This window comes from Phoca vitulina, unplaced genomic scaffold (assembly GCF_004348235.1).
Source record: "Phoca vitulina isolate PV1807 unplaced genomic scaffold, GSC_HSeal_1.0 scaffold8, whole genome shotgun sequence".
In the NCBI taxonomy this organism is placed as follows: Eukaryota; Metazoa; Chordata; class Mammalia; order Carnivora; family Phocidae; genus Phoca; species Phoca vitulina.
The window spans coordinates 74,966,813-74,992,225 of NW_022589711.1; the positions used below are offsets into that span (position 1 = coordinate 74,966,813).

Genomic DNA, 25,413 nt, shown 5'->3' on the forward strand with positions numbered 1-25,413 from the left:
ATTTTCTGTTCAGTTTCAGCTTCTGTTAAAGAAACTTCTGTGTCTTTTTTTTTTTTTTCTTCAATCTGAAATGAGCGCCTGCAATCGTTTATAAAGCATGAATCTGGTAATACTTTTGTAAATGAATCACTATTGCATTCATACCATTAGCCTCTGAACAGATGTCAGAAAGTAAAGATTGGCTGCCTCTAGATCGAGTTGCGGCTGCCAACTCTCGCGAGCTTTGTCAGTAACAGTTGATTGTAATGTCAGTGCCTTCCAATTTACAGGCTGGGAGCAGCAGCTGCATACTGCGCTTCCCCGAAGTATTACACGATTTCCACTCCTTGCAAACTTTATCATCTTTGTTGCAGTGAGTCAGGTAAGCGGCTCTGAATTTACATGTTCGTGTAGAGATGCAACTTACTGAGAAGCTCATTCTGTAGGAGGATTGTTATCCCTTCACTGGTTTGCTGTGCCCCTTTGGTGCTCTGTGGAGAACAGTTATTGCCAATGGGACAGATGAAGCAAGCGAGCAGACACATGCATCAAATCTGCCTATTATTCAAGGAACGCAAACTGAGCCCATTTAACTCCTGAGGAAAAAATGAATTTATTCAACTTTGTGTAAAGGACCGTAGCACTTGTGGAATCACTGTGATGTATCTTCTCAGTGCGCTCCCTAAAGGAAAACATTTTTATGCTGTATTTTACCCTTAAATGCACGATTCAGTGAATCTCTATCTCTCCTAAAAAGAGTAACAAAAGTGGTTTTTGCCAGTCTTACTCTATTTCTTTTTTCTTTCTTTCTTCTTTTTTTTTTTTTTTTAAGTGGCATGAAATGAATATTTCTTTTATTGTCTGGCTTGAACAGGGTACTTAATCAACATTTTGTCATCTGAAACAATATCAATTGGCAAAGAATAAAGTCTAAGTTTCTTATATCTAAAAGAAAATTCTGTTTTCTAACTCGATATACCAACTTTTTCCCCTTGGTTCTAGTTGTCCTCTTTTTTTAAAATATGTGCATTTAAATTATAGCAAAATATTGTAAATTTGCTATTATTTCTATTATTATACAATCAATTAGCATATATAGATTTTCTGCTCATCCTACAGTCTTGTACACCTACCTTTATTTTGATGATATCAGTTCTTGTTTAATCAGAGAATTAAGCATTGAGTATAAAATGTGTGAATGATTAAAAGTAAACTGAAATGTGGATGAAATTATTTCATTGTTTATGATTTCTATTTATAATTCATTTTTTATTTCAAAAGTAGGCCTTCCAAATTTTTATGAACATATTATACAATAATAAACTCAACTAGGAGGTACTATCACTAGTCTGTATAATGTCTTCCATAATATAAACTATCTCATACTTATGATAAATATATTTCACTTATGTAAATAGTTACTTGTTTAAGGATGAGCATGAGTTTTTAAAGAGTGGCTTTATACTTTAAATGAACATCTTTAGAATTCTCTGTGAATTTGAAATAACATCACCTTTGAATGACAAATAAAATTGCTAATTGGATTTGCTAAGTTGTTTTATTTTCCTAGATTTGTTGTTTTATTGTTGTTTGTTTTTGATGTCCTGCTTCTTTAACTGTAAGAAAATGTTTGAGATCTATTCCACATTTCAGTTTTTAAAATATGAGCTAATAATATCTTAACAAGTCACATCTTGTTTATAAATTTGGTTTCTGCTCTGAGTCATTTTTTGATAATAATAACATATTTAAATTGTATGTTGTCTTCATATTAATGCTTTCATGCCAAAATCTGCTCATTCTTATAAAAACTATAGGACGTTAGAGAATTACAATTGAATAGATGTCAACCTAACACCAGTTTCAACTTTCAAAGAAGACCCAAGATCTCTCTAATATTAAATGTTTGAATTATTCGCATGATGAAAAGTTTGTGAATGTTCTTCCTGATTGAGGACAGGTAAAGATCTTACACTCCTCATACCTAACATAATGTCTTCTATCTGTACACATTCATTTAGGGACTGATGGGTATCTGAAGGATCCCTGAAAGACAGTGGTATAGTCTATTTATAAATAGACTTCCTCAGTTCCCCACTTCAGATAGCCTGCAACAAAACAAGCTTTTTAGGTTTGGTATAAAGGCTTAGTTGTTTAATTTGACCAAATACATTTTAAAGGCACTTGTTCTAGATCATATTATCTAGATGGCTCTTGCCCCACTATTTTAAGAAGGTTTATTTTTATATAGAAATGCATATTATAACTTTTTAAAAAACAGGAAAATTACACGCAGAGAAAACTATTACCAATATTTGCTTGACCATCTTTTTTTTTTTTTTAAGATTTTATTTATTTATTTGAGAGAGAATGAGATAGAGAGAGAGCATGAGGGGGGCGTCAGAGGGAGAAGCAGACTCCCTGCTGAGCAAGGAGCCTGATGCGGGACCCGATCCCGGGACTCCAGGATCATGACCTGAGCCAAAGGCAGTCGCTTAACCAACTGAGCCACCCCGGTGCTGCTTTGCTTGACCATCTTTTAAGAAGTCCTTGGGTGGTCAATTATTTTGAAAATGTGGTTGATAATCAACTATGGCAAATGTTTGGCAAATAAATAACTCTTTCTGTCAATCATTTTATTACAGCCATGTTTTATGGCATAACATATATTTCTTAAAATTAGTAATACTTTCGGGGCACCTGGGTGACTCAGTCGTTAAGCATCTGCCTTCGGCTCAGGTCATGATCCCAGGGTCCTGGGTTTGAGCCCCTCATCGGGTTCCCTGCTCGGCGGGAAGCCTGTTTCTCCTCTCCCACTCCCCTTGCTTGTGTTCCCTCTCTCGCTGTGTCTCTCTCTGTCAAATAAATAAATAAGATCTTTTAAAAAAAGTTGATAATCCTTTCAAAATTAAATCAAAACTGAAAAAAAGTAATTTTTTGCCTTTTTTTATTTTCAAAGTTATATTGTTAAAAGTTTGAAATATTTCCCAAAGATTGCCAGTAGATTTTTATATCCCAGAGCACTTTACAACTTTGGAATACTATAGTCTTCATTATCTTTCAGGTTTTTCCTTCTTCCCACACCCATCATTCATTTTCTCTTGCAATTCCAAAGACTCTTGCCTTTCTTTCCAAAACTATGGCAGTAAGTTAAGTGATCTAATTCAGATACTCAGTTGTAGTTGGTATGAAGATTTTTCCCATTCCTTATGATGTATTATGTATTCTCAGAGTTTAAATTGCTTATTTAATGTGACATTAGCCAACTTGCACCAGAATTTATTGAAAAAACAAATGAAGTTTTATTTAATGTTTTAATTATTAATAAAGATTTAGATATATAGACTAATAACATTTTCTTAGTCTCCTTTATTCATCTTTTGATTATTTAATCATGTGGTAACATACACTAAAAATACAGAGCAACCTGTTAGAATAGAGAATACCAGATTATGAAAAGGACAACATAATGCTTATTTAAATCAGTACTGCAGCTAACTATAAAAATATTACCCTACACTAATAATATGTATATGAGCACATGCATACTTTCATATTAAAGTCTAGACTTCATAATATGGTATATAAATGCTCCAACAGTTACCATGATGGTGAGTTGGGATTATATTGCCATTCTTTTTTTTTTTTTAAAGATTTATTTATTTATTTGAGAGAGCGAGAATGAGAGAGAGTACATGAGAAGGGGGAGGGTCAGAGGGAGAAGCAGGCTCCTCGCTGAGCAGGGAGCCCGATGCAGGACTCGATCCCGGGACTCCAGGATCATGACCTGAGCCGAAGGTAGTCGCTTGACCAACTGAGCCACCCAGGCGCCCCTATATTGCCATTCTTGCTGTGAACACATGCTTACGATAATTTTTTTGAATGTTACTAATTACATTATTTGTGAGATGATGACTCATAGGTCATTGTTGAGAAAGCAAGATTATTATTTGCATAAATCATACTATACAAAATTAACACCTAGTCAGCACAAATATAAATAAAAACATACAAGAAAATCAAGCTAAGTTACATAGGAATGATACTAACCTTTTACGTGTTATAGTAGATAGTTTTTAAAATATTCAAGGACAATTATTACATTTATTAATTACATATAAAAACAAAATGTTTTTGTAGTATTATACTTGCTGTGCAATAAAATTATTAAACTGTACAACAAATGTTTGAAAATTATCAGAGACCAAAAATTATTAGCATTAGGTGTTTAGTTTACAAAGGCAAAATAATATTTATATAAAACCACACACACACAAAAAACAGACGGTCTTTACTTTAGATTCAGAAGAACATTGCTGGAACTGGGCCACAGGGAGGAAGGAGTACAACCAGAGATGCTGCAATTAATCTGTTGAAATGCAGCTTAGAGTAAACCTGCTTTGTGTCTTAATTCCTATTTTCTTTCGAAAGCAGGCTTTTAAAAAGAAAAAAAACCCAAAAACTCTGCAGCACTTTGTTCTCCAAATGTCACCTCCATCTATTTAAAAGAAAGGGCTTAGAAATTATCAGAAGGAAAAAAAAATAAGACTGTAGTAGCTATACCTCTAAAACTCCTAAACTGTCAGAAATATAAAATTTCATTAGTAAGTGTTAAGTCTACAAGAACCTTTACATTATTGTTACATTATCATAATACTATATCATTATATTATAATTATCATAAATATGTCACATTATAATAGTATAGAAATCATATAGTATAGAAATAGTATTAAAATATTATGTAATTCAATAAAGTATTTAACAGCCAACACAGATTCAAAAGTATCAAAACTGATAACATAAAATAATCTCACAGTTTGATTTTTTAAAACCTTATTATTTTTATAACCATTATATATAGACATATATGTGTATATATATGCATATATATAGACAATGATAGAGTTAGATCTAGATATATAGATATATAGACAGAGACAGAGATAGAGATATCCATACGTACACTGAACAAAATACTGTACAATTGATTAGGTTATCCAGATCTTTTGGGGGGCTCAAAAAATACTTGTTGATCACTAGCTGTACTATTAGCAGTGGTGAATGCGGTTGATTTAAAATGTGAGAATCCTAACTCTGGAACAGTTTTCAGGGTAATACTTTATTCTCTCTACCTTCTGAGACAATATAAATTAAAAAAAAAAACACTAATACAGAGTCTCAATGCTCACAGCATTAGCTTCTTAGACACATAGATTGTATTTACAATTATAGTATCAAAAAATAATACAGAAATTTTTTTTTACATTTATGGACCTTTGTTATTATTGTGTGGATGAGAATCAGTGTTTGTATTTGACTGTTTTAATCAGGTTTTCTTTCAGTTGTATAAAGATGTTAGTTCTTTTAAATGATATGGGCATTACATTTTTGTGTCCCTCTTTGTTATGTGAAGTTTCAGAATCTGATTTTTAGGTTTTATTAATTTTAAAGAAATTCAGGTGTGCATTATGAATTTATTTATTTATTTATTTGAGAGGAAGAGAGAGAGCACACACAAGCACGAGTTGGGGGGAGGAGTAGAAGACGGTAGAGGGAGAGAAGCAGACTCCCTGCTGAGCTTGGAGCCCAATGCAGCTAGATCTCATGACCCATGAGATCATGACCTGAGCTGAAATCAAGAGTCGGACACTCAACCCACTGAGCCACCCAGGTGCCCCACATTATGAATTTTTAATAAAACTTCAATTTCCACAAGCAATCTTTTCATGTCATCAATAAATATTATTTAATAAAATGTCAAATAGTTATAATTTTGTAGGTCTCAAAGATTCCTTTTTCTTCTACTCTTTCCAGTAATTCCTCAGCATTAGTCCTCTTAATCTCACTTATTTTGTCCACTATCAAAATGCAAGTAATCTGACCATGTTAAGGCATGTCATATGTTAACATATAGGCAACCTTGTCAGTTGCATATACTTTAATCAATTAACAAATAACAGATGTGCATTGAGTAATCCCTGAGTGTAAAATTCCTTCAAAGTATCTCCTCTCACACATTATATTATCAGCTGCTGGTTCGCTCCATTGACATTGTAATTCAGGTAGAGAAGGCTTTCGTCGTTACTCACTTTTTCTGGTATATATCCTCAGTCTCTCTTCCCGTTTTTCCCATAGTTCTTTACAGTGGCAGCAGATTTGTTAGTTTTCACAATTTTTAGGTTCAATGACAACTGCTGTATTTTTGTTACTTAATATTCTATGAATATATTGTCCAAATTCTCTTCTGGATTGTTTTGAGGAGGAAACCATGAGGCAAAAAGAACCACAGAAGGGACCATGGAAACAGAAAAAGCCAGTAACAGAAGTCTAAGCATCCTTAAAGGTTCTCAATCTACTTCAGTTATGTCAAGAGTCAGCTGACCATGAATAGAACTGTACACATTTCAGAGCATACATGAGCTCATATTTTTTCCTCTAACCGAGGTAGAAATGATATCTTCATAAGTTGACTACTACTTAATGCCACTTTTGGTGGGTCAGTCAAAAAAGTATATCTATATCTATATCTATATATATGTATATATAGATATATATATGCCTGGGACAAACTTCCTCTTTAAAATACTAAATCTTCCTTACAGAGACCTGATAATGAATTCCTCCAAGTGAAATAATTTCTACTTTTCCATTCCACTTATTCCTGTTCTAAATTGAAAACTGAAATATCTCCAAACATTTTCTGTGTGTGTGGTTTTTTTTAACAAAACCTTTATAGTAGTAACAGATTTATTAGTTTTCATAATTGTTAGGATTAATAAGAATTAGTTTATTTCAGTTAATTATCATAAATAAAATATAATACTTGATGCATGAGGTTTTTAAAACTTCTTAATTACCTCTCTTTCAGAAATCAATATGCAGAGCAAGGGTACAATCATAAGCATCCGATTTCTCTTGCGGTTGCTTCTGCTCTGGGTGTTTATTGGGAAGTCACACACGGAAGAAGACATCATAATTACCACCAAGAATGGAAAAGTCAGAGGAATGAACTTGCCAGTTCTTGGTGGCACAGTAACAGCCTTTCTTGGAATTCCCTATGCACAGCCACCTCTTGGTAGACTTCGATTCAAAAAGCCACAGTTCTTGACCAAGTGGTCCGATATTTGGAATGCCACAAAATATGCAAATTCTTGCTATCAGAACACAGATCAAAGTTTCCCAGGTTTCCCTGGATCAGAGATGTGGAACCCAAACACCGATCTCAGTGAAGACTGTTTATATCTGAATGTGTGGGTTCCAACACCTAAACCAAAAAATGCGACTGTAATGATCTGGATCTATGGTGGTAGTTTTCAAACCGGAACATCATCTTTACCTGTTTATGATGGCAAATTTCTGGCTCGGGTTGAAAGAGTTATTGTAGTTTCAATGAACTATAGGGTGGGTGCCCTAGGATTCTTAGCTTTACCAGGAAATCCCGAGGTACCAGGGAACATGGGCTTGTTTGATCAACAGTTGGCACTTCAGTGGGTCCAAAAAAATATAGCAGCCTTTGGTGGAAATCCTAGAAGTGTAACTCTCTTTGGAGAAAGTGCAGGAGCAGGTTCAGTTAGCCTTCATTTACTTTCTCCTAGAAGCCAGCCATTGTTTACCAGAGCCATTCTGCAAAGTGGATCCTCTAATGCCCCTTGGGCAGTAATGTCTCTCGATGAAGCCAGGAACAGAACGTTGACCTTAGCTAAATTTATTGGTTGCTCTAGAGAAAATGAGACAGAGATAATCAAATGCCTTCGAAACAAAGATCCCCAGGAAATTCTACTGAATGAAGTCTTGGTTGTCCCCTCTGATACCCTTTTGTCTGTAAACTTTGGTCCAATTGTGGATGGTGATTTTCTCACTGACATTCCAGACACACTACTCCAACTTGGACAGTTCAAAAAAGCCCAGATCTTGGTGGGCGTTAATAAAGATGAGGGGACAGCATTTTTAGTATATGGTGCTCCTGGTTTCAGCAAAGATAACGACAGTATCATAACTAGAAAAGACTTTCAAGAAGGTTTAAAAATGTATTTTCCAGGAGTGAGTGAATTTGGAAGGGAATCGATCCTTTTTTATTATGTGGACTTGTTAGATGATCAGAGAGCTGAAAAATACCGTGACGCGTTGGATGATGTTCTTGGGGACTACAATATCATATGTCCAGCCTTGGAGTTCACCAAAAAGTTCTCAGAATTGGGAAATAATGCCTTTTTCTACTATTTTGAACACCGATCCTCCCAACTTCCTTGGCCAGAATGGATGGGAGTGATGCATGGTTATGAAATTGAATTTGTCTTTGGTTTACCTCTGGAAAGAAGAGCTAATTACACAAAAGCTGAGGAAATTTTGAGTAGATCCATAATGAAATACTGGGCAAATTTTGCAAGATATGGGTAAGTGCTGATTTTTGTCAGTGTTCTTGTTTGATTTTGTTTGGTTTTGCTTAGCTTTGCTTGTTCTCTGGTATAGACTTCATTAAAGGCACAGAAATGTTTTAATTATTTATTCTTTTTGTACCATAAGCTACTTTTGGTTTCTATTATATAATGAATTTCAATTTCTTGCATCAGGGTGCTTAAATCAGTGAAGAACTTTCATGAAAAATATTTTCTGATTTCATTTCCAAAATACTGCAAAGTACTGTGGTAATATTAGCCAAAGTTTATATGCAAATAAATGTTTACCTTGAAAGCTAAAGTTATTGTAACCATACTTTTTTTTTTTTTTTAAGATTTTATTTATTTGACAGAGAGAGACACAGCAAGAGAGGGAACACAAGCAGGGGGAATGGGAGAGGGAGAAGCAGGCTTCCCGCCGAGCAGGGAGCCCGATGCGGGGCTCGATCCCAGGACCCTGGGATCATGACCTGAGCCGAAGGCAGATGCTTAACGACTGAGCCACCCAGGCGCTCCGTAACCATACTTTTTAACCTGAAAGTTTATAGTGTTTATAGGTTTAGGGAAGAGTAGAAATATATCTTCTCCTCATGTTCATAAGCAGAGGTAGTGGTAACTGATAGGTGGAAAAACACATTACCATTCAGGAAAATCAAAGGGCAAGATGGTGATGGGGTTGGCCCTCAGATTACTTCAAATGCAAATGCAGAGTTCGGCATTTTATCAATTTTTCCCCTAATAAGTTTGTTCCGAGCTTTCAGGTGACTGTACAGGAGCAGCTACAAGGGCCCTCAGGTTTAGCTAAGCTGCTTCCAGCTTGAGCAGCCATATAGCTGACATTAGCTAATCTGAAGTATGATAGAAGAACCTATTTTTCCTTGTACGTTATAAATATTGTGATATTATGCCCCCAAGAGTCAGGAGAAAATAATCTGTTCAAATATATTTTCTAATTTGTATCTCTTAAATATACAAATGTATGTGTATAGAAAATAAGGGGTATTTTTTTGTAATCCCCAAAAGAATTTTATACATTGGGATAATTGGTATCAGTGAGAAAAGCAAAAGAAATAGAAGTTTGGGCATCTATTTTTAAAATACTGTGAGTACTTGCAGAAACTCACAAATTGATAGATGCATTAATCCAATCTGTCATATTATCTTTTATAATTGGAAAGAATGTTGATAGTGATATTGTGTTCTAGTTTTCTCTTCCAACCTCCATTTGAAATTCATTTTTACTTCATGTCACTATATATATCTTCTACAAAGTACTTGTATGATGTAATTCTTCTCAAAAATTTTTAATGTTTATCCACTCAGTCTAAAGCAAAAATCCTTCTCTCTGTCAATAAGAGACCTCTATAATCTTACTGCAACCCATATTCCCCAACAATACTTGGCTTCTTGGCAGGCCAATTATCTCACAAATGCCAAAGATTTTAAGCTTAATATAACCTTTCATCCTTGTTCTTGCTCTGCACCCTGTTTAGAACAGCTACCCCTCTCCTTTTTAATGACATGAGTCCTACTCTTTTTTTAAGGTCCTGAACACCCACATGTTTCACCAAGCATATCTTTAATTCTTAGAGTTGTAATTGCTTCAGACCTCTTTTTCGCTCTCAACAGAAGTTGTTGACTATAACTTGTCTCTGAGATTTTTCGTTGTATGCTAAGCCTCCTAAGCTAGACTGAACTAGCTTCTGAAAAGAGAAACTGGTTTTACTAGAAACTCATTAAAGTACTAGTGTGGGTATATGACATATTTATCAAATTATTTGGTTATCAAATGATTGAACAAAAACAGGTAAATGCTAGAATGAGTAAAAAATGTACATATGTTCAAGATATGTTGGCTATTATTTATAGTTGCGCAATCTTATGACTTATCCACATCAGCTTCAATTTCTGCTGAAGAAGAATCATCATTTCCAGAGCAGCTTTAGAGTGATTTCTATCTCATTTTGTTCTCACCCTAAAGGCTATATCCATATTAAATCGCTTTAATATGTTTTAAATTCTTTCTTACAATTCTAGAGATTGTAAAGAGTTTAAGGAGATATATTCTTTAAAATTATTGATGCCTGTAATTTTTAAAGGACTTTATTTTGCATGTTGAAATCATCAAGGAATTTATACTTTCTCGTGTCACAATGGAGAATACTGAGAATTGGATGTGGTGAATATCTTGACACACAGCAACAGTTCACAGAAGAGAATCTTTGATGCTTAACAGAATAGATTGTTTAATCCTAATCTACTTCCATGATTAGCGTATTTTCATGGGAAATATATGAAGATTGACACATTTCAGTTATAATGATAAATTCATACAAATGAGATTATAAACCATAATCTCATTTTTAAAGTAGTTTGGCTATCACAAAATGTCATTTTAGTTGGGGAGTTTCTTTACAGTCAATATTTGCACAGTGGAACAGAAGTAGTAATACTTCATACCTGTTGAGAGTTGACTTGTTGGCAAACATAATGTTAATCTCCTGGTATACATTATCTTTCTTTAAAGTATACCTAGGAATAAATATAGAAGTTTAGAATGGTTAAGTAAACTCCAATGGAAACAAGGTTGGTAAACGTACAGTTTGTTAAATCCATCCACATCATCTGACCACAAAGGCTATGTTCTAGCTCTGTGGTTTTCAGTGAAGGGAGATTAATCCCCTGACCCCTCACCTTCCCACCCCTGGGAACATTCACTAATGTCTGGATCTGTATTTGAGTGTCACAGCTGGTGGTGGGGGTGCTACTAACAAGGTAAAGGCCAGGGATGCTCCTACACTTCCTGCAAAGTACAGAACAGCCCCCACAAGAAAGAATTATTCATTCCAAATGTTAGTTTTTCCAAGATTGAGAAACTGCAGTTTTCTACTTCTTCATATCCCAAAAATGGCATATCAAGAAAGTAAAAAAGTAGAACTAGGAGCAGTAATAATTATTCAGGAAAATGAGTTTTCAAGTTCATGGTTCATAATACATTTTAACAAATTCTCCTTCTTAAATAATGTCTAGTATAAATTATACTTTTTGTTATAATCAAATTCAAAATAAGAGGTGCCTGGGTGGCTCAGTTGGTTGAGTGTCTGACTCTTGGTCTCAGCTCAGGTCTTGACCTCAGAGTCATTAGTTCAAGCCCCCTGTTGGGCTCCATGCTGGGTGTGGAGCCTACTTTAAAAAAGAAATAAATTCAAAATAATTTTGAATTTTCCTTGGTGATTTTTTATTTTACCAATAGGTCATTTAGTAGACTGTTATTTAACTCCCAAGTATTTGGATAATTTCTAGATATTTTGTTATTGATTTCTAGGTTAGTTCCATTCTAGTAATAGACAATATTCTGTAAGATTTTCCCCTTTGAAATATATTAAGAACTATTTTATGACCCAGCATATGATCTGTATGGGTTATTAGTTTATGTGCTCTTCCGTTACTTAGTATGGTGTATTCTGTAAATTAATTAGTTCACGGTCATTCAGGTCTTCTAATATTCTCCCTAATATGTTTTCTACTTGCTTCAAATACTGAGAGAGGGGTATTAACATCTTCAACTGTAATTGTGGTGTTACTCATTTCTCCATTTAGCTCTGCTAATTTCTTTTAGTATTTTAAATCTATGTTATTAATTTCTATGCATATTTAGGATCATGTAGTCCTGATTAATTGACCATTTTATCATTATGAAATGTCTCTTTATCCCAAAGTTGGCTTTGTCTAATATCAAGATAGACATGTCAAGTTTCCCATACTTATGTTTACACATTTTGTTCTATTCTTTTATTCCACTTATATTTCTGAAGAAATCTTCCTTACAGTTGAGTTGGTATGACTAATCCATTTGACATTTAATGTATTTATCAATATGATTTTAAGTACATCATCTTGCTTTTTAAAATGTCATTTTATATAGACATTTTAATTTGCCTTTAATATTTTTTCCCATGGTTGCTTTAGGGCTAGCAATTGTTTCTTTAACTTGTGAAAGTCAACTTATAGTTAATACTGAAACATTTTGCATTTTACAACTGACATTTCCCACTTTCTTCACAATTCACATTTCCCATTTTCTCCATCACCCTTACTACTTCACAAATGCAAGAAACTAACAATATTGTTTCACGTATTCTCAATGTTTTTTGTATTGCTGTCATATGGTTAGGCAATGTGTAATATAAAATCTCACTTAATATTAAATATCATTAAAATATCATTTGTTTTAAACCATCAGTTATATTTATGTAAATTCATAAAAGAAAAGGAAAAATGGTCTTTTATATTTACCCACAGAATTGCCATTTCTAACGTTCTTTATTCTTACCTATGGATTCTAGTTTTCATCTGGTATCATTCCCTTCGTGCCGAGGAACATTCTTTAGGATTTCTCATTGTGTAGGTTGGCTAGTTACAACTAGCCATTCATCAACTTTCTTTTATCTGAAAATGCCTTTATTTTACCTCCGTTGAAGGATATTTTTTAATATAGAATACTGAATTTTTTTTTTCTTTTCCATTATCTTCTTGTCTCTCTAGTTCTGATGGGAAGTGCGCTTTTATTCATATGACTTCCCCCTGTACGCAATATCTTTTTTTTTTCACCCTCTGGGTTGATTTTAAAATTTTCTCTTTATCTTGGGTTTTCAATAGTTTGTCCATGACATTTCTAAGTATATATATATATATATATATATATATATATATTTTGGTCTGGGGTTCACTAAGGTTCTTCTTGTTGATTTTTAATGTCACATTTGAGATATTTTGGGTCAGCATTTCATCAAATATTCTTTCTGCTTCCTTCTCATTCTCATCTCCTTCTAAAACTCCAATTATACATATGCTAGGTTGTTTAATATTTCACAGGTCACTAAATTTCTGTTCCCTTTTCTTCAGTTTTGCTTCTGTTTTTCAAATTAAGTACTTTTTATTGATTTCTCTGCAAGCTCATTGACCCTTCTAACCTTCTCCAATTTGTAGCTGAACCCACCCCATGACTATTTTATTTCATTTTAGTTTTCAGATAAAAATTTCCTTTTTTAAAAATAATTTTATTCCTTTGCCAAGAGTCCCTCCCTGTCTCCTATTTAAAAAGATATTATTTTTTAAGTTCTTGAACATATTTAAAATAGTTTTAAGGTTTTGTTTGCTCATACAATATCTGGTTCACAGGTTCAGTTTCTATTTTTCTATTTCTTTGCATGCTTAATAATTTTCAAATTTATACTGGACTTTGTGGATTAAATGCAGAAAAAATTCTATATTATTTTATCCCTCTTGGAAGAAGTATGCTTGCACTGAAGAATGTTTTTCTATTTTACCAGGCCATTCAATTAAAGGATGTGTATACACTTAAGTTTGTCTCAAATGTGTAATAGGCATGGTTTTATATTTTGTTAGAGTGGATCCAGGGGAGGTCCAAGATATTTTATAGATCCTCCAACTTGGCAGGACTTAAACTCAAAAGTCTGTTTTCACTGAGGGTATTGCAGGTACTTGGTTTCAGGGTCTGTTAGGATGGGATAGACCAGGTCTCATTGTATTCCTTACTTCTAAGGCTTGTCTTTGTCTGGAGCTGGACGCTGAGTTTTAAAGAGGTATTAATGAGATGTAAATGAAGTGTTGACAACATTATGATAGTTATTCACTCTCCAACTTTTCCCATCTCTCTTCTGCTCTCAGCCTTGCAGCATCTTCTCTCTAGTCTGCCTCTTAGACTCTCACCCTGTACATATTCAGACCAGGCCTCAGCCAAAAATCTGCAGGGAATCCCTGCAGAGAATTTGAGCCTCACTCCATCCTTTCTGGAGTCCTGCCCCACAGATTTCAACTTCTGTATCCAGGAACTCTTATTTCTGTCTCTTGACCTCAGTGAAGCTACTCAACTGCTTAGCCTCATGCTCCCTGCATCTTGGACGAGAAATTCTCCGCATATGTGTAACCACAGTAAACACGGGCTCACCTTAGAGTTCCCTGCTCTCAAATAACACAGACTTGTGCTGCCTGTTCTCAGGTTCCTGAAACTCATTGCCTTATTTTTTGTTTTTGTTTTTGTTTTGTTTTTTTGTCCAGTATTATAATTGTTTATGGTGGGAAGGCTAATCCAGTTTAAATCACTCCATCATGGATGAACATAAAAGTCCAAACTCCCCTCATTTGTATTTTAAGGGAATCTTAACCTTTATATTTCTCATTCAGTTACATGAAACACCTTTTTTGCAGTTACTTTAGAATATTTTATCAATTTTCAAGACATATAAAAGCCTTTTTAGTTTGACTTATTGGCAAAAATAAGAAAACATTATTCTGTGGTAGCACTAAATTGTATTCAGATTTGGTATCTCTAGTTGTAGTGTTTTAAATTCCTTCTAAAACAGAAGCCACACTATCATGTAAACCTTTGCTAATTGTAATTACCACCTTTATGCACTTTGCTTGCTCCTGCTTTTCCCTCAATCCCATCTTTGAAAATGAATTTAAAACCTTACCCAAATAGCACACAGGCCCATATGTGCATTACACCCAATACTCTATACTAATATATGTTGAAATATCAATTCACATATATATCCATCAGTCATTCATCCAAGCAATAACTTGATGGCCAAGAAATTAAATTAAGCAGAACTTAATGACATCAATTCAGCACTATCCCAATTATACAGGAAATTGGTGAAATCAAACTTGATTTATCAGAGAGACCAGAGCAGCTAAAGAAAGTAAATAGCAAAAATATAATTAGTAGCATAATGTAAGATAGTGGAGGATCATTATTCCAGGACCCCTCCCGTTGCTTCCCACTGGGTCAGGTCATCTTTTGTTTACTGTATCCTCTCCAGGTGCTACATTCAGAGCTCCACCAGCCTATAACTTCAAGGGAAGCAATTTACAGCGCAGTTACACAGTTGTCCCAATTGTATGTGACAGCCCTGATGTGTCCAGTGTTCATCTTTCTACAGATCTTATATTTATATCACCTTAGGCAACTTACTCAAAACTCCCTACTGTTTTTCCTTATCTGTAAAATGGGGATATAAATATGCCTCCCTTACTGACATATGCAAATGTTACCTTATCATTTACAGAGAATTGCATTCCTCCTTCCCATTAAAACAATATATATTTTCCTCCTACCAGGCACAAACTGCTTCAATCTATTCTTATCTAAGATCAGACTTGCCTTCTCCCCAAAAATGTACAATTGTTTCACTTCCCAGCTCCACGGGAATTAATCAATGAAGTTTTCAAACAAATAAAGATCAACTAAAAATTGAAGCAGTTGACTGGCTTCTGTCTTTTTGGTGATAATCCATTTATTCAGAATCCCTCTAAAGTGGTTAATGTTTCCTAACACATTTTTTTGCCAGACATAAATGTTATGGCACACTTTTCTTTTGTCCTATTTTGATATCATGAAACCAAAAAAATTACTTAACGAAGTATTTGTAACTTCATTGTAGCTTATCTGCTGCTACTCTCGTATATTTTATTTCTTATTTATTCCCTTACACTGGAAGAAATCTTATCACAGATGGAACAATTTATTAAGTGGAATCAAAAATATACTACTAAACTCTCAGTCCCATGATTCACTGATCTATTAAAAAAAAAAAAAAAGAATAGTTCCTGATTTCTGTACTAAGAAGTAGGTGTGATTAAATTAAACGCTAAGCCATAATTTCTTAGTGCACAAGATTTTTTTAAAATAATTGAGACAATTTAAAAATAGGCATGCTTCCATATACTAAATTGTAATTATAATGATTACAAATTACAGATTTGCTAGACTTCTAATGCAATGAACTTTGTTTCTGATTTGGAATATTTGGGATATATATATATCTCTCTGAATACACCCATGCATTAAGGGGTGGGCACTTCATAGACATTGCTGTAACTTCACTAGACTAGTAGGAACACATGCGATAATAATGTATTTTTTAATATAATGCAAAGTGGATTTAATAATATTAGTGTTTAATAGGTATGATTCCTTCTTGTTTACTTATATATGACACAGGAAATAAAGTGATTAGAACAATTATTTCAACCCCACTTACTTTTTAAGTGAGTGTATTTTCTTTGTGTGTTCTTGTTTTTCCCCCTCCTACAATCATTTTATGTTTTCAAGAGATAATAGAAAAACTGAGGAAAATCAAAGAAAGTGTAAGAATCAGTGCTTTTTCATTCTAAATCTCTGTAGGAATTAATATGTGTCCCTATTCATTATGTAAAGTTTGTACAAATCCCTTCACCAAGAAATTAATTTTCAAATTACACTTGAAATTATTTTTATTATATGTTTTAACTTAACAAAATAAATATTCTAGGACTTCATCACAACACCTTTCTCAATAAGAGATGCCTTAAGTGTAGCAAAAGGATAGCAGTTAAAGATTGTGTTAACATGAATGATACCATTACACTGGCAAGGTATGAAGTGTATGGATTCTATTATTAGAATGAAAAAATGCTGAAATGATGACACTATCTAACATTTCAGATGAGAAGTGTGTGGTCCATAGAAGAAAATTGAATTGGAGCTAATAGGTGACAGAACAAAGATTAACTAGGACTCAAGACTATTAACTTTCATTTCCTTGTATTATCCATTCACCAGGCTGCCTTCATCATGAATTATTGAAAGGAGTCATTAAACAGTCTTAGGAAATGCATTTGGTTGCAAACTAATAATTTTAACATGTTAGCATGCTGATACCTGCCTGGTTAATGTTGTAAGGGTAAGGGCAGAGAACAGACTAAAATTAGACATCATGAGATGTAGAGACAAGTTTAAGTTTGTGGAAGAATGTCATCTGGCCAACTAGTGTAATTATTATCAGGCTTATAATTAGATTTTCTGACAGATAATAGTTCATGTGGTTTCCAGAGTGAAGAAAAAAAATCCTTACCCTCTGATTCTATAATTATTTGTGGTACATTATTATAATTAACCTAACTGAAACATTTTGATGACTTTGCAAAAGGGTCAGGGTTCCAATCCCTTTGGATTTATTTTATTGCTATCATGACAGCATCAGTGTTCTCTCACTTCCCAAATTCTGCCTGCCTCCCCCGACCCCACTGAGGAATTAGGTGAGAAATTACTCCATAAGGAATAAAACAATGAGTAGTAGCTGCAGTGTAAAGTATTTAAGTCTAATAGATAAAATATAAAAGTAGATTTAAAAAAATATGCATGCATTAGTGTAACTTATTTGAGAAGGAGGAATTACATTATGGGACAGTTTAAAGTGTACATAAGATCACTCGCAAAACCATTTCAGAGTGCAGTGGTATTTTACCATCAGTGATAGTGGTATTTTACCATCAGTGATAGTGGTATGAGAAGGAGAAACCCAATCCCCCCAAAGGGCTGCATCTATGAAGATAGCTATAAAACTAAAATACATTTGACTAAGTTTTGAAATTCTTTATCACAATGAAGTAGGGGAGAACTAATGTTTTTATAGTATAAGGGGGCTCATTAAAACATGGAAAATCACATTGACAGCATCCATTTACTTGGAAATAACAATGTGATTTGTTCTGTATGGTTTTCCGAATGTTTTCTGTATTTGGAAAAAATTATAACATTCAGTGCACTTGTAAATCTAAAGTTCAGTCTGAAATTGGAATTAATCCATTATTATTTTAAAAATCAAAGTTATAATTTCAGTAACATATAAATGCAATACTTCAAAAGACCTGTCAGGTATGAAATAATATGTCATATTTCACTAAGTAACAAGATGCTGTAACCAAAATGTGATTTTAAATATTTTACTGTATAAAATACTACTTTTCTGACTGTTTCACAGTCAGATATAACTAAAATGTGTTTGGTCAGATTTATGAGTTCCAAGAAATTATTCTTGCTTCAATTTTCCTTCCCAGTCAATAGCATTCAAGATCCAAGTGCTAAAAAGCATAACTCCACCCTATTTTTATTTTTTATGTGTTAATATTTTACCTAGACTCCTTCCTAATAACATGATAAATACTATGAACCTGATAGGATAATCGGTAGATTTATTGTGAATGAAATGTCAGTATTAGCTTGTCCACAGACCTCTGTTATATAAAAGCAACTGAGTCTTTATCTTATACAAATTACATTAGTTTTTGGTGTATCAATTTCTAAGGATTGATACCAAAATAATATTTGTTTTTATGACTAGAGTTAAAATATTAGCTACAAAAATATATTTTATCTGATAAACCGTTACAAACCAACATAATAACCCAATGATATCACAGGTGTTAGAATTCCATGTTTTGTTTAAAAGCCGTAATTTCAGTCATGCTTTTACTGGTTCATAATGTTTCTGGAGGTATGAAAATTAGACATTTCATAAAACTCCTTGATATGAAAATCTACATTTTTTATAGAGCACTTGTTAATCACAAGTTAAAAATTTTTGTATGGTTGGGCATATATTATGCAGGCTTGAAGAGAGGGTGAGAAATGGGAGACTAGCAGGTCGGTAGAGCGGTCAGAATACATACATTTCTTGAGTAAGTTCTCTGTCTTATATGGGCACCGTTTATGGTGGCCCAAAACAGTTATGATAGTAACATCAAAGGTCACTGATCACAGATCACCATAACAAATACAATAATAATGAAAAAAAAATCTCCATATAGTGAGAATTACCAAATGCAACGCAGAGACTCAAAGTGAGCAAATGCTGTTGGAAAAAATACGCCAATAGCCTTGCTTGAGGCAGGGTTGCCACAAACCTTCAATTGTAAAAAATGCAGTATCTGCAAAGGGCAACAAAGAGAAGCACAATAAAACAAGGTATGACCGGGGCGCCTGGGTGGCTCAGTTGTTAAGCGTCTGCCTTCAGCTCGGGTCATGATCCCAGGGTCCTGGGATGGAGCCCCTCAGCAGGAAGCCTACTTCTCCCTCTCCCACTCCCCTGCTTGTGTTCCCTCTCTCACTATCTCTCTTTCTGTCAAATAAATAAATAAAATCTTAAAAACAAAACAAAACAAAAACAAGGTATGACCATACTTTGAAGGATGATCTGGCAGGATTTGCTAATAGATTGGGTGTGGGATATGAGAGAGTAAGTGATGGCAAGGATATCCCAAAGTTTTTGACCTGAGCCACCAGAGGTGCCAATTTCTGAAATAAGGATGCCTATGGGATTTTGTAACCAAAAGTGCTATTTTAAACATTTTAAGTTTAAGGGGTCTATCTTAACAGACACTTGGAGCAATAAAATAACAATTCCGACACTGTAGTCTAGAACTCAGGAGTTCTAGTTCTAGAACTAGAAAGGTAGGGGTTCGAGATATAAACCTGGTACCTAAGGGCATGAAGATGGTATTTAAAGCCACAAGACGGATAGAGGTTGTGGGCAGAGCAGATGCCTGAGCGCTCCTAGGCCAGAGGCCCCGAGGAAGAAGAGCAACCAGGAGAGAGAATGAGTAGCCAAGGACTTAGAAAGGCAACTAGGAGAACAAATGATCTCGCCAAGAGCAAATGAAGAAAACGTTTCAAGGAAGGGGTAATAAAAGTATCAAATATAGACTGAGTATAATGAAAACTATATGAAACTGTACACAAAGGTCTGTGGGTTTGGAAATGTGGACGTTATTGGTGGCAAAGACATGGGATTTTTGATGGAATGTTTGGGAACGAAAACTTTAATGGATAGATTCCAAAGAGAAAGGGAGAAGAGGAATTAGAAATTTCAATTTGAATCTATTTTTCAAAGAGGGAAAGGATGGGACTTTACTTTCCCTGAAGTCGAGCAGGGAGATCAAGTCTGGGATGTAGGGAAAACAGAGGGCAGGAGCCTCTTTGTGTCAACTTAAAATTAAGAGCCAGGATGAGAGGCAAAGGAGCGTTTATTTGAGATCAAAGAATTGCAATTCAGGGAGCACAGACTCAGGTAGAGACCCAAATAGTGTTTCACTTGCAGGTGAAACCAGGGCAGTTTTATGAGGAAAGGCAAGGGGGTAATTACATGAGTTGAAGAAAAGAAAGTTTTTCTATGGGCGTTAACAAGCTTTCTCTGGTGTTAAGTCGCAAACCACTCCAGGTTATACATTAATGGACTGTTGATTTTATCTTCAGAAAGTCCACAAGTCTCAGTCTGTGACCAGGATATCTGTTGTCCCACTGATTTCTGAAACAATTGCTTAGAACACTTGCTTTCTTAGCCAGTGCAGAGGTTTGGCCCAGAGCAAACAAAGGCACAGAAGGCAGTTTCTCTGCGGTGGCTGCTCAGGCTTTATTTTATTTTATTTATTTATTTATTTTGTTTTGTTTTGTTTTAAAGATTTTATTTACTTATTTGACAGAGAGAGACACATCTAGAGAGGGAACACAAGCAGGGGGAGTGGGAGAGGGAGAAGCAGGCTTCCCGCGGAGCAGGGAGCCCAATGCGGGGCTCGATCCCAGGACCCTGGGATCATGACCTGAGCTGAAGGCAGACGCTTAACGACTGAGCCACCCAGGCGTCCCTCAAGCTTTATTTTAAAATGGCTCTAGTGACACCAGTTTTTTTCACAATTGTTTTTGCTTTTTTAATGGGAGATATTGCAACATGTCTGTGTGCTGACGGGACTGGTACAGTGAGTGATTAATGTGACTATTTGGGTTTTGTATCAGCATCATAATCATCTACCTAATTGTATTCATTTGTTTATTTTCTGTTTTAGAAAACGATGCATCTCCATATAATGCAAACCACTTGGTTAGAAGTCAGGCTGTTGGTAACTTGGATGTAGCAGTGCACAAACTAAGGGAATCAAGAGTTGGGAAACAAAGGGAAAATAAACAAAACCACCACCCAAATATTCTGCACATCAAAAAAAAAAAAGCTATCAGGAAATACTTCTTTGATATTTATTCCACCGAGAAGGTGGTATTTCATCGTTTGGAATCTTTTGGCTTGTAATGTGCCCTGAATTCTAAAAGGATTATTCCTTTACTTTTTAAAATGAGAGACAAATCAGAAGCAGTAGTCTTTTGAGAGCTAAGACAGAAAGCAAGCAACTTTGCAACAGTCTGAGAGGTCATAGGAACAGCAAGAGAAGCAAGTAGGGGGAAAATAACCTCTGATATGCTCGCTATGAGGCAGGGGAGTGAGGTTCTTGTCTCACGGAGTCCAAGAATGAATCTCCAGGACAAAGGAGAGTGAGCAGAGCATAGCGTTTTATTAAGCCAGGATATGGAAAAAGCTCTCAGGAGTGAGAGGGGTCGACCAGGTTGCCACCAAGGGTTTTTATCTCTGGCCTTTTATTAGAATTTTACCAGGAACTTGCTGGTGGTTAGGTCAGTGATCTGGAACCAGACATGATGCTTATACATTGTGTGAGAGTCTTTACTTCTGTTTTCTGTGACATCTATGATCTATAGATAGGTTTTGCTAGGTCTGGTTAATCTTTATCGTTAACTTCTTCGAGGCCTGATCTTTTTTTTTTTTTTTTTGGAGGTTATTTTCTATTTTCTGTGGTTACAATGTAATTATTAGAAAAACATTTTCACCCTAGCAGTTGGGACAGGGCATCTAGATATTCTTCCTTATCTTTATTTTTGTTCTGTTTCAGTGTCTGTATACCTGAAATACCCTCAGAGCCTAGTTGGGGCCACTATTCCTTCCCTACTCGAAGTCCCACCCTTTCCCTGTTCAGCTGGTGCCCGTGGTAATGCAATATTGACCCTGAGATCAAATAGCATGCTGTGTGGTGCCTTCTCGGTGTCCTTTCACTTTCAAGGAAACACTGCGCAATGCTTGCCAGGAAAATTAATTTGTTAAAATAAGATGAATGTGGTTATAATTAAAATAACTGAGGCCTTAAGCAACACGCTTTGCGTATGACTTATAAGTAATAATAATTTGGCCTTATTGTGTGGTCAAAATCTACTTAAGAAAGTACTGACTAGCTTTCGGATTATGCTAATAACATGTGCTCGCTGTCCGCTTAGGACTTCACTTCCATTATGCAACTCTCTAAGGAAGTATGGTGGTGACCAACAGGTGGTGTGATAGGGCACTGAAACTTACAGAGCTCAAGCTGCCCCAAATTCTACAGGTATTAATGAAAACCAGAGATCCAATTTGAATCCTATGGTCTGATGGGAGAACACAGGGACCTCTCTCTTCCCTATACTTTGCTCCCTCTCTATTAGAATTTGTGTGTGCCATTGGGAAAGGGAAAGAGCAAATAATTGCATCCCTTTTGTCCTTAGTTTCCTCATCTTTAATATGGGAGTGCCAATACCTATCTCCTGGTGGGCATGGTAATTCGAAAAAAACTTTATGCAAAATAGCTGACATATTTCCGGACACATATTACAGGTAACACTGCCAAATAAAGTACAGGATACCTAGTTAAATGTGAATTTCAGCTAAACAACAAATAATTCTTCTTAGTGTTAAGCATGTCCCATAAATTTGCACGGGGCATACTATACTAAAAGAATTAAATTACGTGTTGTTGAGCTAAACAACAAATTCATATTTAACTGGGAGTTCTGTTCTGTTGTTGTCCTGTTTCATTCTTGCTAAATCTGGTAACTCTAACTGTAAGTCAGATGGCCTACACAAAGTGTTCTCAGTTGGAGCAGGGTTTGGCAAAAGCTGAGAAAGGTGTCAGAGGGAAGTTCGGCAAAGGGCCCATTAAGTCAGTAGGAAAAACAGAAGGAAATACAGAACATTGTAGTGAGGTGGCCCTCACAACTGTATCAGACCAGCAGGGGTTGGAGAATGGGGCTTTCAAGGGACACCCTGCATTTCTAAAGTCCTGGCTACATTTCTCAGGATTAGCTCTAGGGCTAGACAGGGCTCGGTTTGCAAGTTTAGGATTTAAGTGTCCTGAGCTGAGGTAAGTAAGGATTAACGTCATAAGGGCAAAAGTTGATCTAAATATTAACATTAGAACAGAAATAAGATTTTCTTCTCCCTCAGCCTGAATCTCCAAAGCTCTGAATATGCATTTGAGTTTGTTTTATTGTTTATTTTTGAATCTTTTACTCTCCTTTTCCACCTAAGAAAAGATAACCTCTGGGAAATGAATGTTTTATAAAATAATACAATTTATTCATGAAGACCTTTTTTTTAAGACTTTTGAATCATATTAATGAACCCTGAAATAAAGAATGAGGGGAAAATAACATAAACCAGAAAACACATTATTTGCAGGATTTTCAAACTAATTCTGTTTACAACACTGGAGTTTGCAATCTCAAATTTCATTTTCAAATTATTTATTACTAGAAATAACAATTTACAATTCTCTGCTTACTTATAAATTTGAGTTATTAGAAATAAATTATTCAGACCTTGTAATTATATAAGGGGTTTTATTACAAAGTAAACATTGTGGAAGTCAAAGAAACCTAACGGTTATAAAATTGATTAAAATTCAAGGAAGTACAAGTCCTAATCTTGTCATCTCCATCAAATTTGGGTTCAGATATTCTATTACTTGGGATTATAATAGACTATGTGTAAATTAAGATTGGCTTTTTGATCTCTACCTAAATTATTACAATGAGCCACATTGATTGTTTTATACCTTCTCTATTTAATTACGTTCCTTTTCTACTATTAGTACGATAGAGATCATTTATATGTAATGAATAAGTAACGTAACAGTGAGAAAAATTATTAACTTTTAAACATTAAATTGAACATCATCTTTATAATTGGCCTTTCTTATGTTAAGACATTTACAGGGTGCCTGGGTGGCTCAGTTGGTTAAGCGACTGCCTTCGGCTCAGGTCATGATCCCAGGGTCCTGGGATCGAGTCCCACATCGGGCTCCCGGCTCAGCGGGGAGCCTGCTTCTCCCTCTGACCCTCTCCCCTCTCATGCTGTTTCTCTCTCTCTCTCTTTCTCTCAAATAAATGAATAAATAAAATCTTAAAAAAAAAAAAAAAAAAAAAAAAGACATTTACAGAAAATTGGTTTAAAACTTACGAATTTATATTTATTGTCAAATAACAAAGATGAAACAATTTCGTAACAAGTTCGATGTCCTTTATTTAAGGGAAGACAATCCATGGGTTGGGGGGAGTATACAGCGCCTATCTATCAAGCAGTGGAGCATTCTTCCCCAGGGATGTTTGGGCAAGAGCAAGTTTTCTAGAGCTTTAAAGCAACAACATGGAGATAGGACTTTACTGGCTGGGTTTACATATCCAACTTTATTTAGAAAGATCAAGAAAGAAAAGAAATAAGCCAAGAGTTAGCTTGGTGCTGGGAATCAGCTGACTGGATGTTTCTGGTCAAGTGGAGTACTTACAGGGACACAAAAACTATCTGAGTTTGTTTTGCTGACCTAGCACCCCAAGCAGAAACAACTCCCATTTTGGGGTTAGAAATTTATTTTGACATTGTGTTTTAGCTTTCTTTTCTTCTTCATTTTTTGGACTAGGGAAAGACTTTGTGTAAATAAGTGAATCTAAATGGTAGATTAATTATGGTTTAAACAGAATATGCTCTCAATCTGCTTTTCATTGTGATTAAGTTAAAGATCACTTACCTTTATTTTGGAAAGCAGTATTGACTTTACCAAATATTGGCATACATATTCAAGTTCTCTCATTGTGAACCTACTCTTGATATAATCAGATATCTACAAATGGAAAATAAGATGGAAAAATCAGAATTGATCTTCAATCTTTAGTGATTAGGAACCAAAAATTATTTACTTAATAAGGAAGAAAACCAGAAGAGATAAAAGATGATTGTAGGAAAATGATCAACACAAATATTTGACAATTCAATACCTAAAAGAATATAAAAATTATTTCAACATCAAAAAGATTCTACCTACAAAGTATCTTTGAAATTGTATTGGTAAATCATCAAAGTGAACTTATTTCTTGTTTATCAACATGCCATAGAGCACTGACTGATCATAATTTTGCAGTTTGTATTGTTTAATTCACAGTAGCTTCTCTTTCTATCATTTTTTTATCCTGGTAAAAAAAAAGTTTTGAACGAAAACCCTGACAAAAAATATATGCGGAGAATATATTGAATAGCTGAAAATGAAA

At 34.8% G+C, this 25,413-nt stretch overlaps 1 protein-coding gene across 1 annotated transcript in view; it reads left to right on the forward strand.

The window, feature by feature from the left end:
* The first annotated feature begins 222 nt into the window (after nt 1–222).
* The window catches only part of BCHE (butyrylcholinesterase), a 63,054-nt gene continuing 37,863 nt past the window's right edge, over nt 223–25,413 (forward strand). Inside the window, exons 1-2 of the mRNA XM_032407285.1 lie at nt 223–361; nt 6,851–8,375. Coding sequence (XP_032263176.1) covers nt 6,859–8,375 — 1,517 coding nt within the window. The 5' untranslated portion in view covers nt 223–361; nt 6,851–6,858. The remainder of the gene's footprint in view (nt 362–6,850; nt 8,376–25,413) is intronic.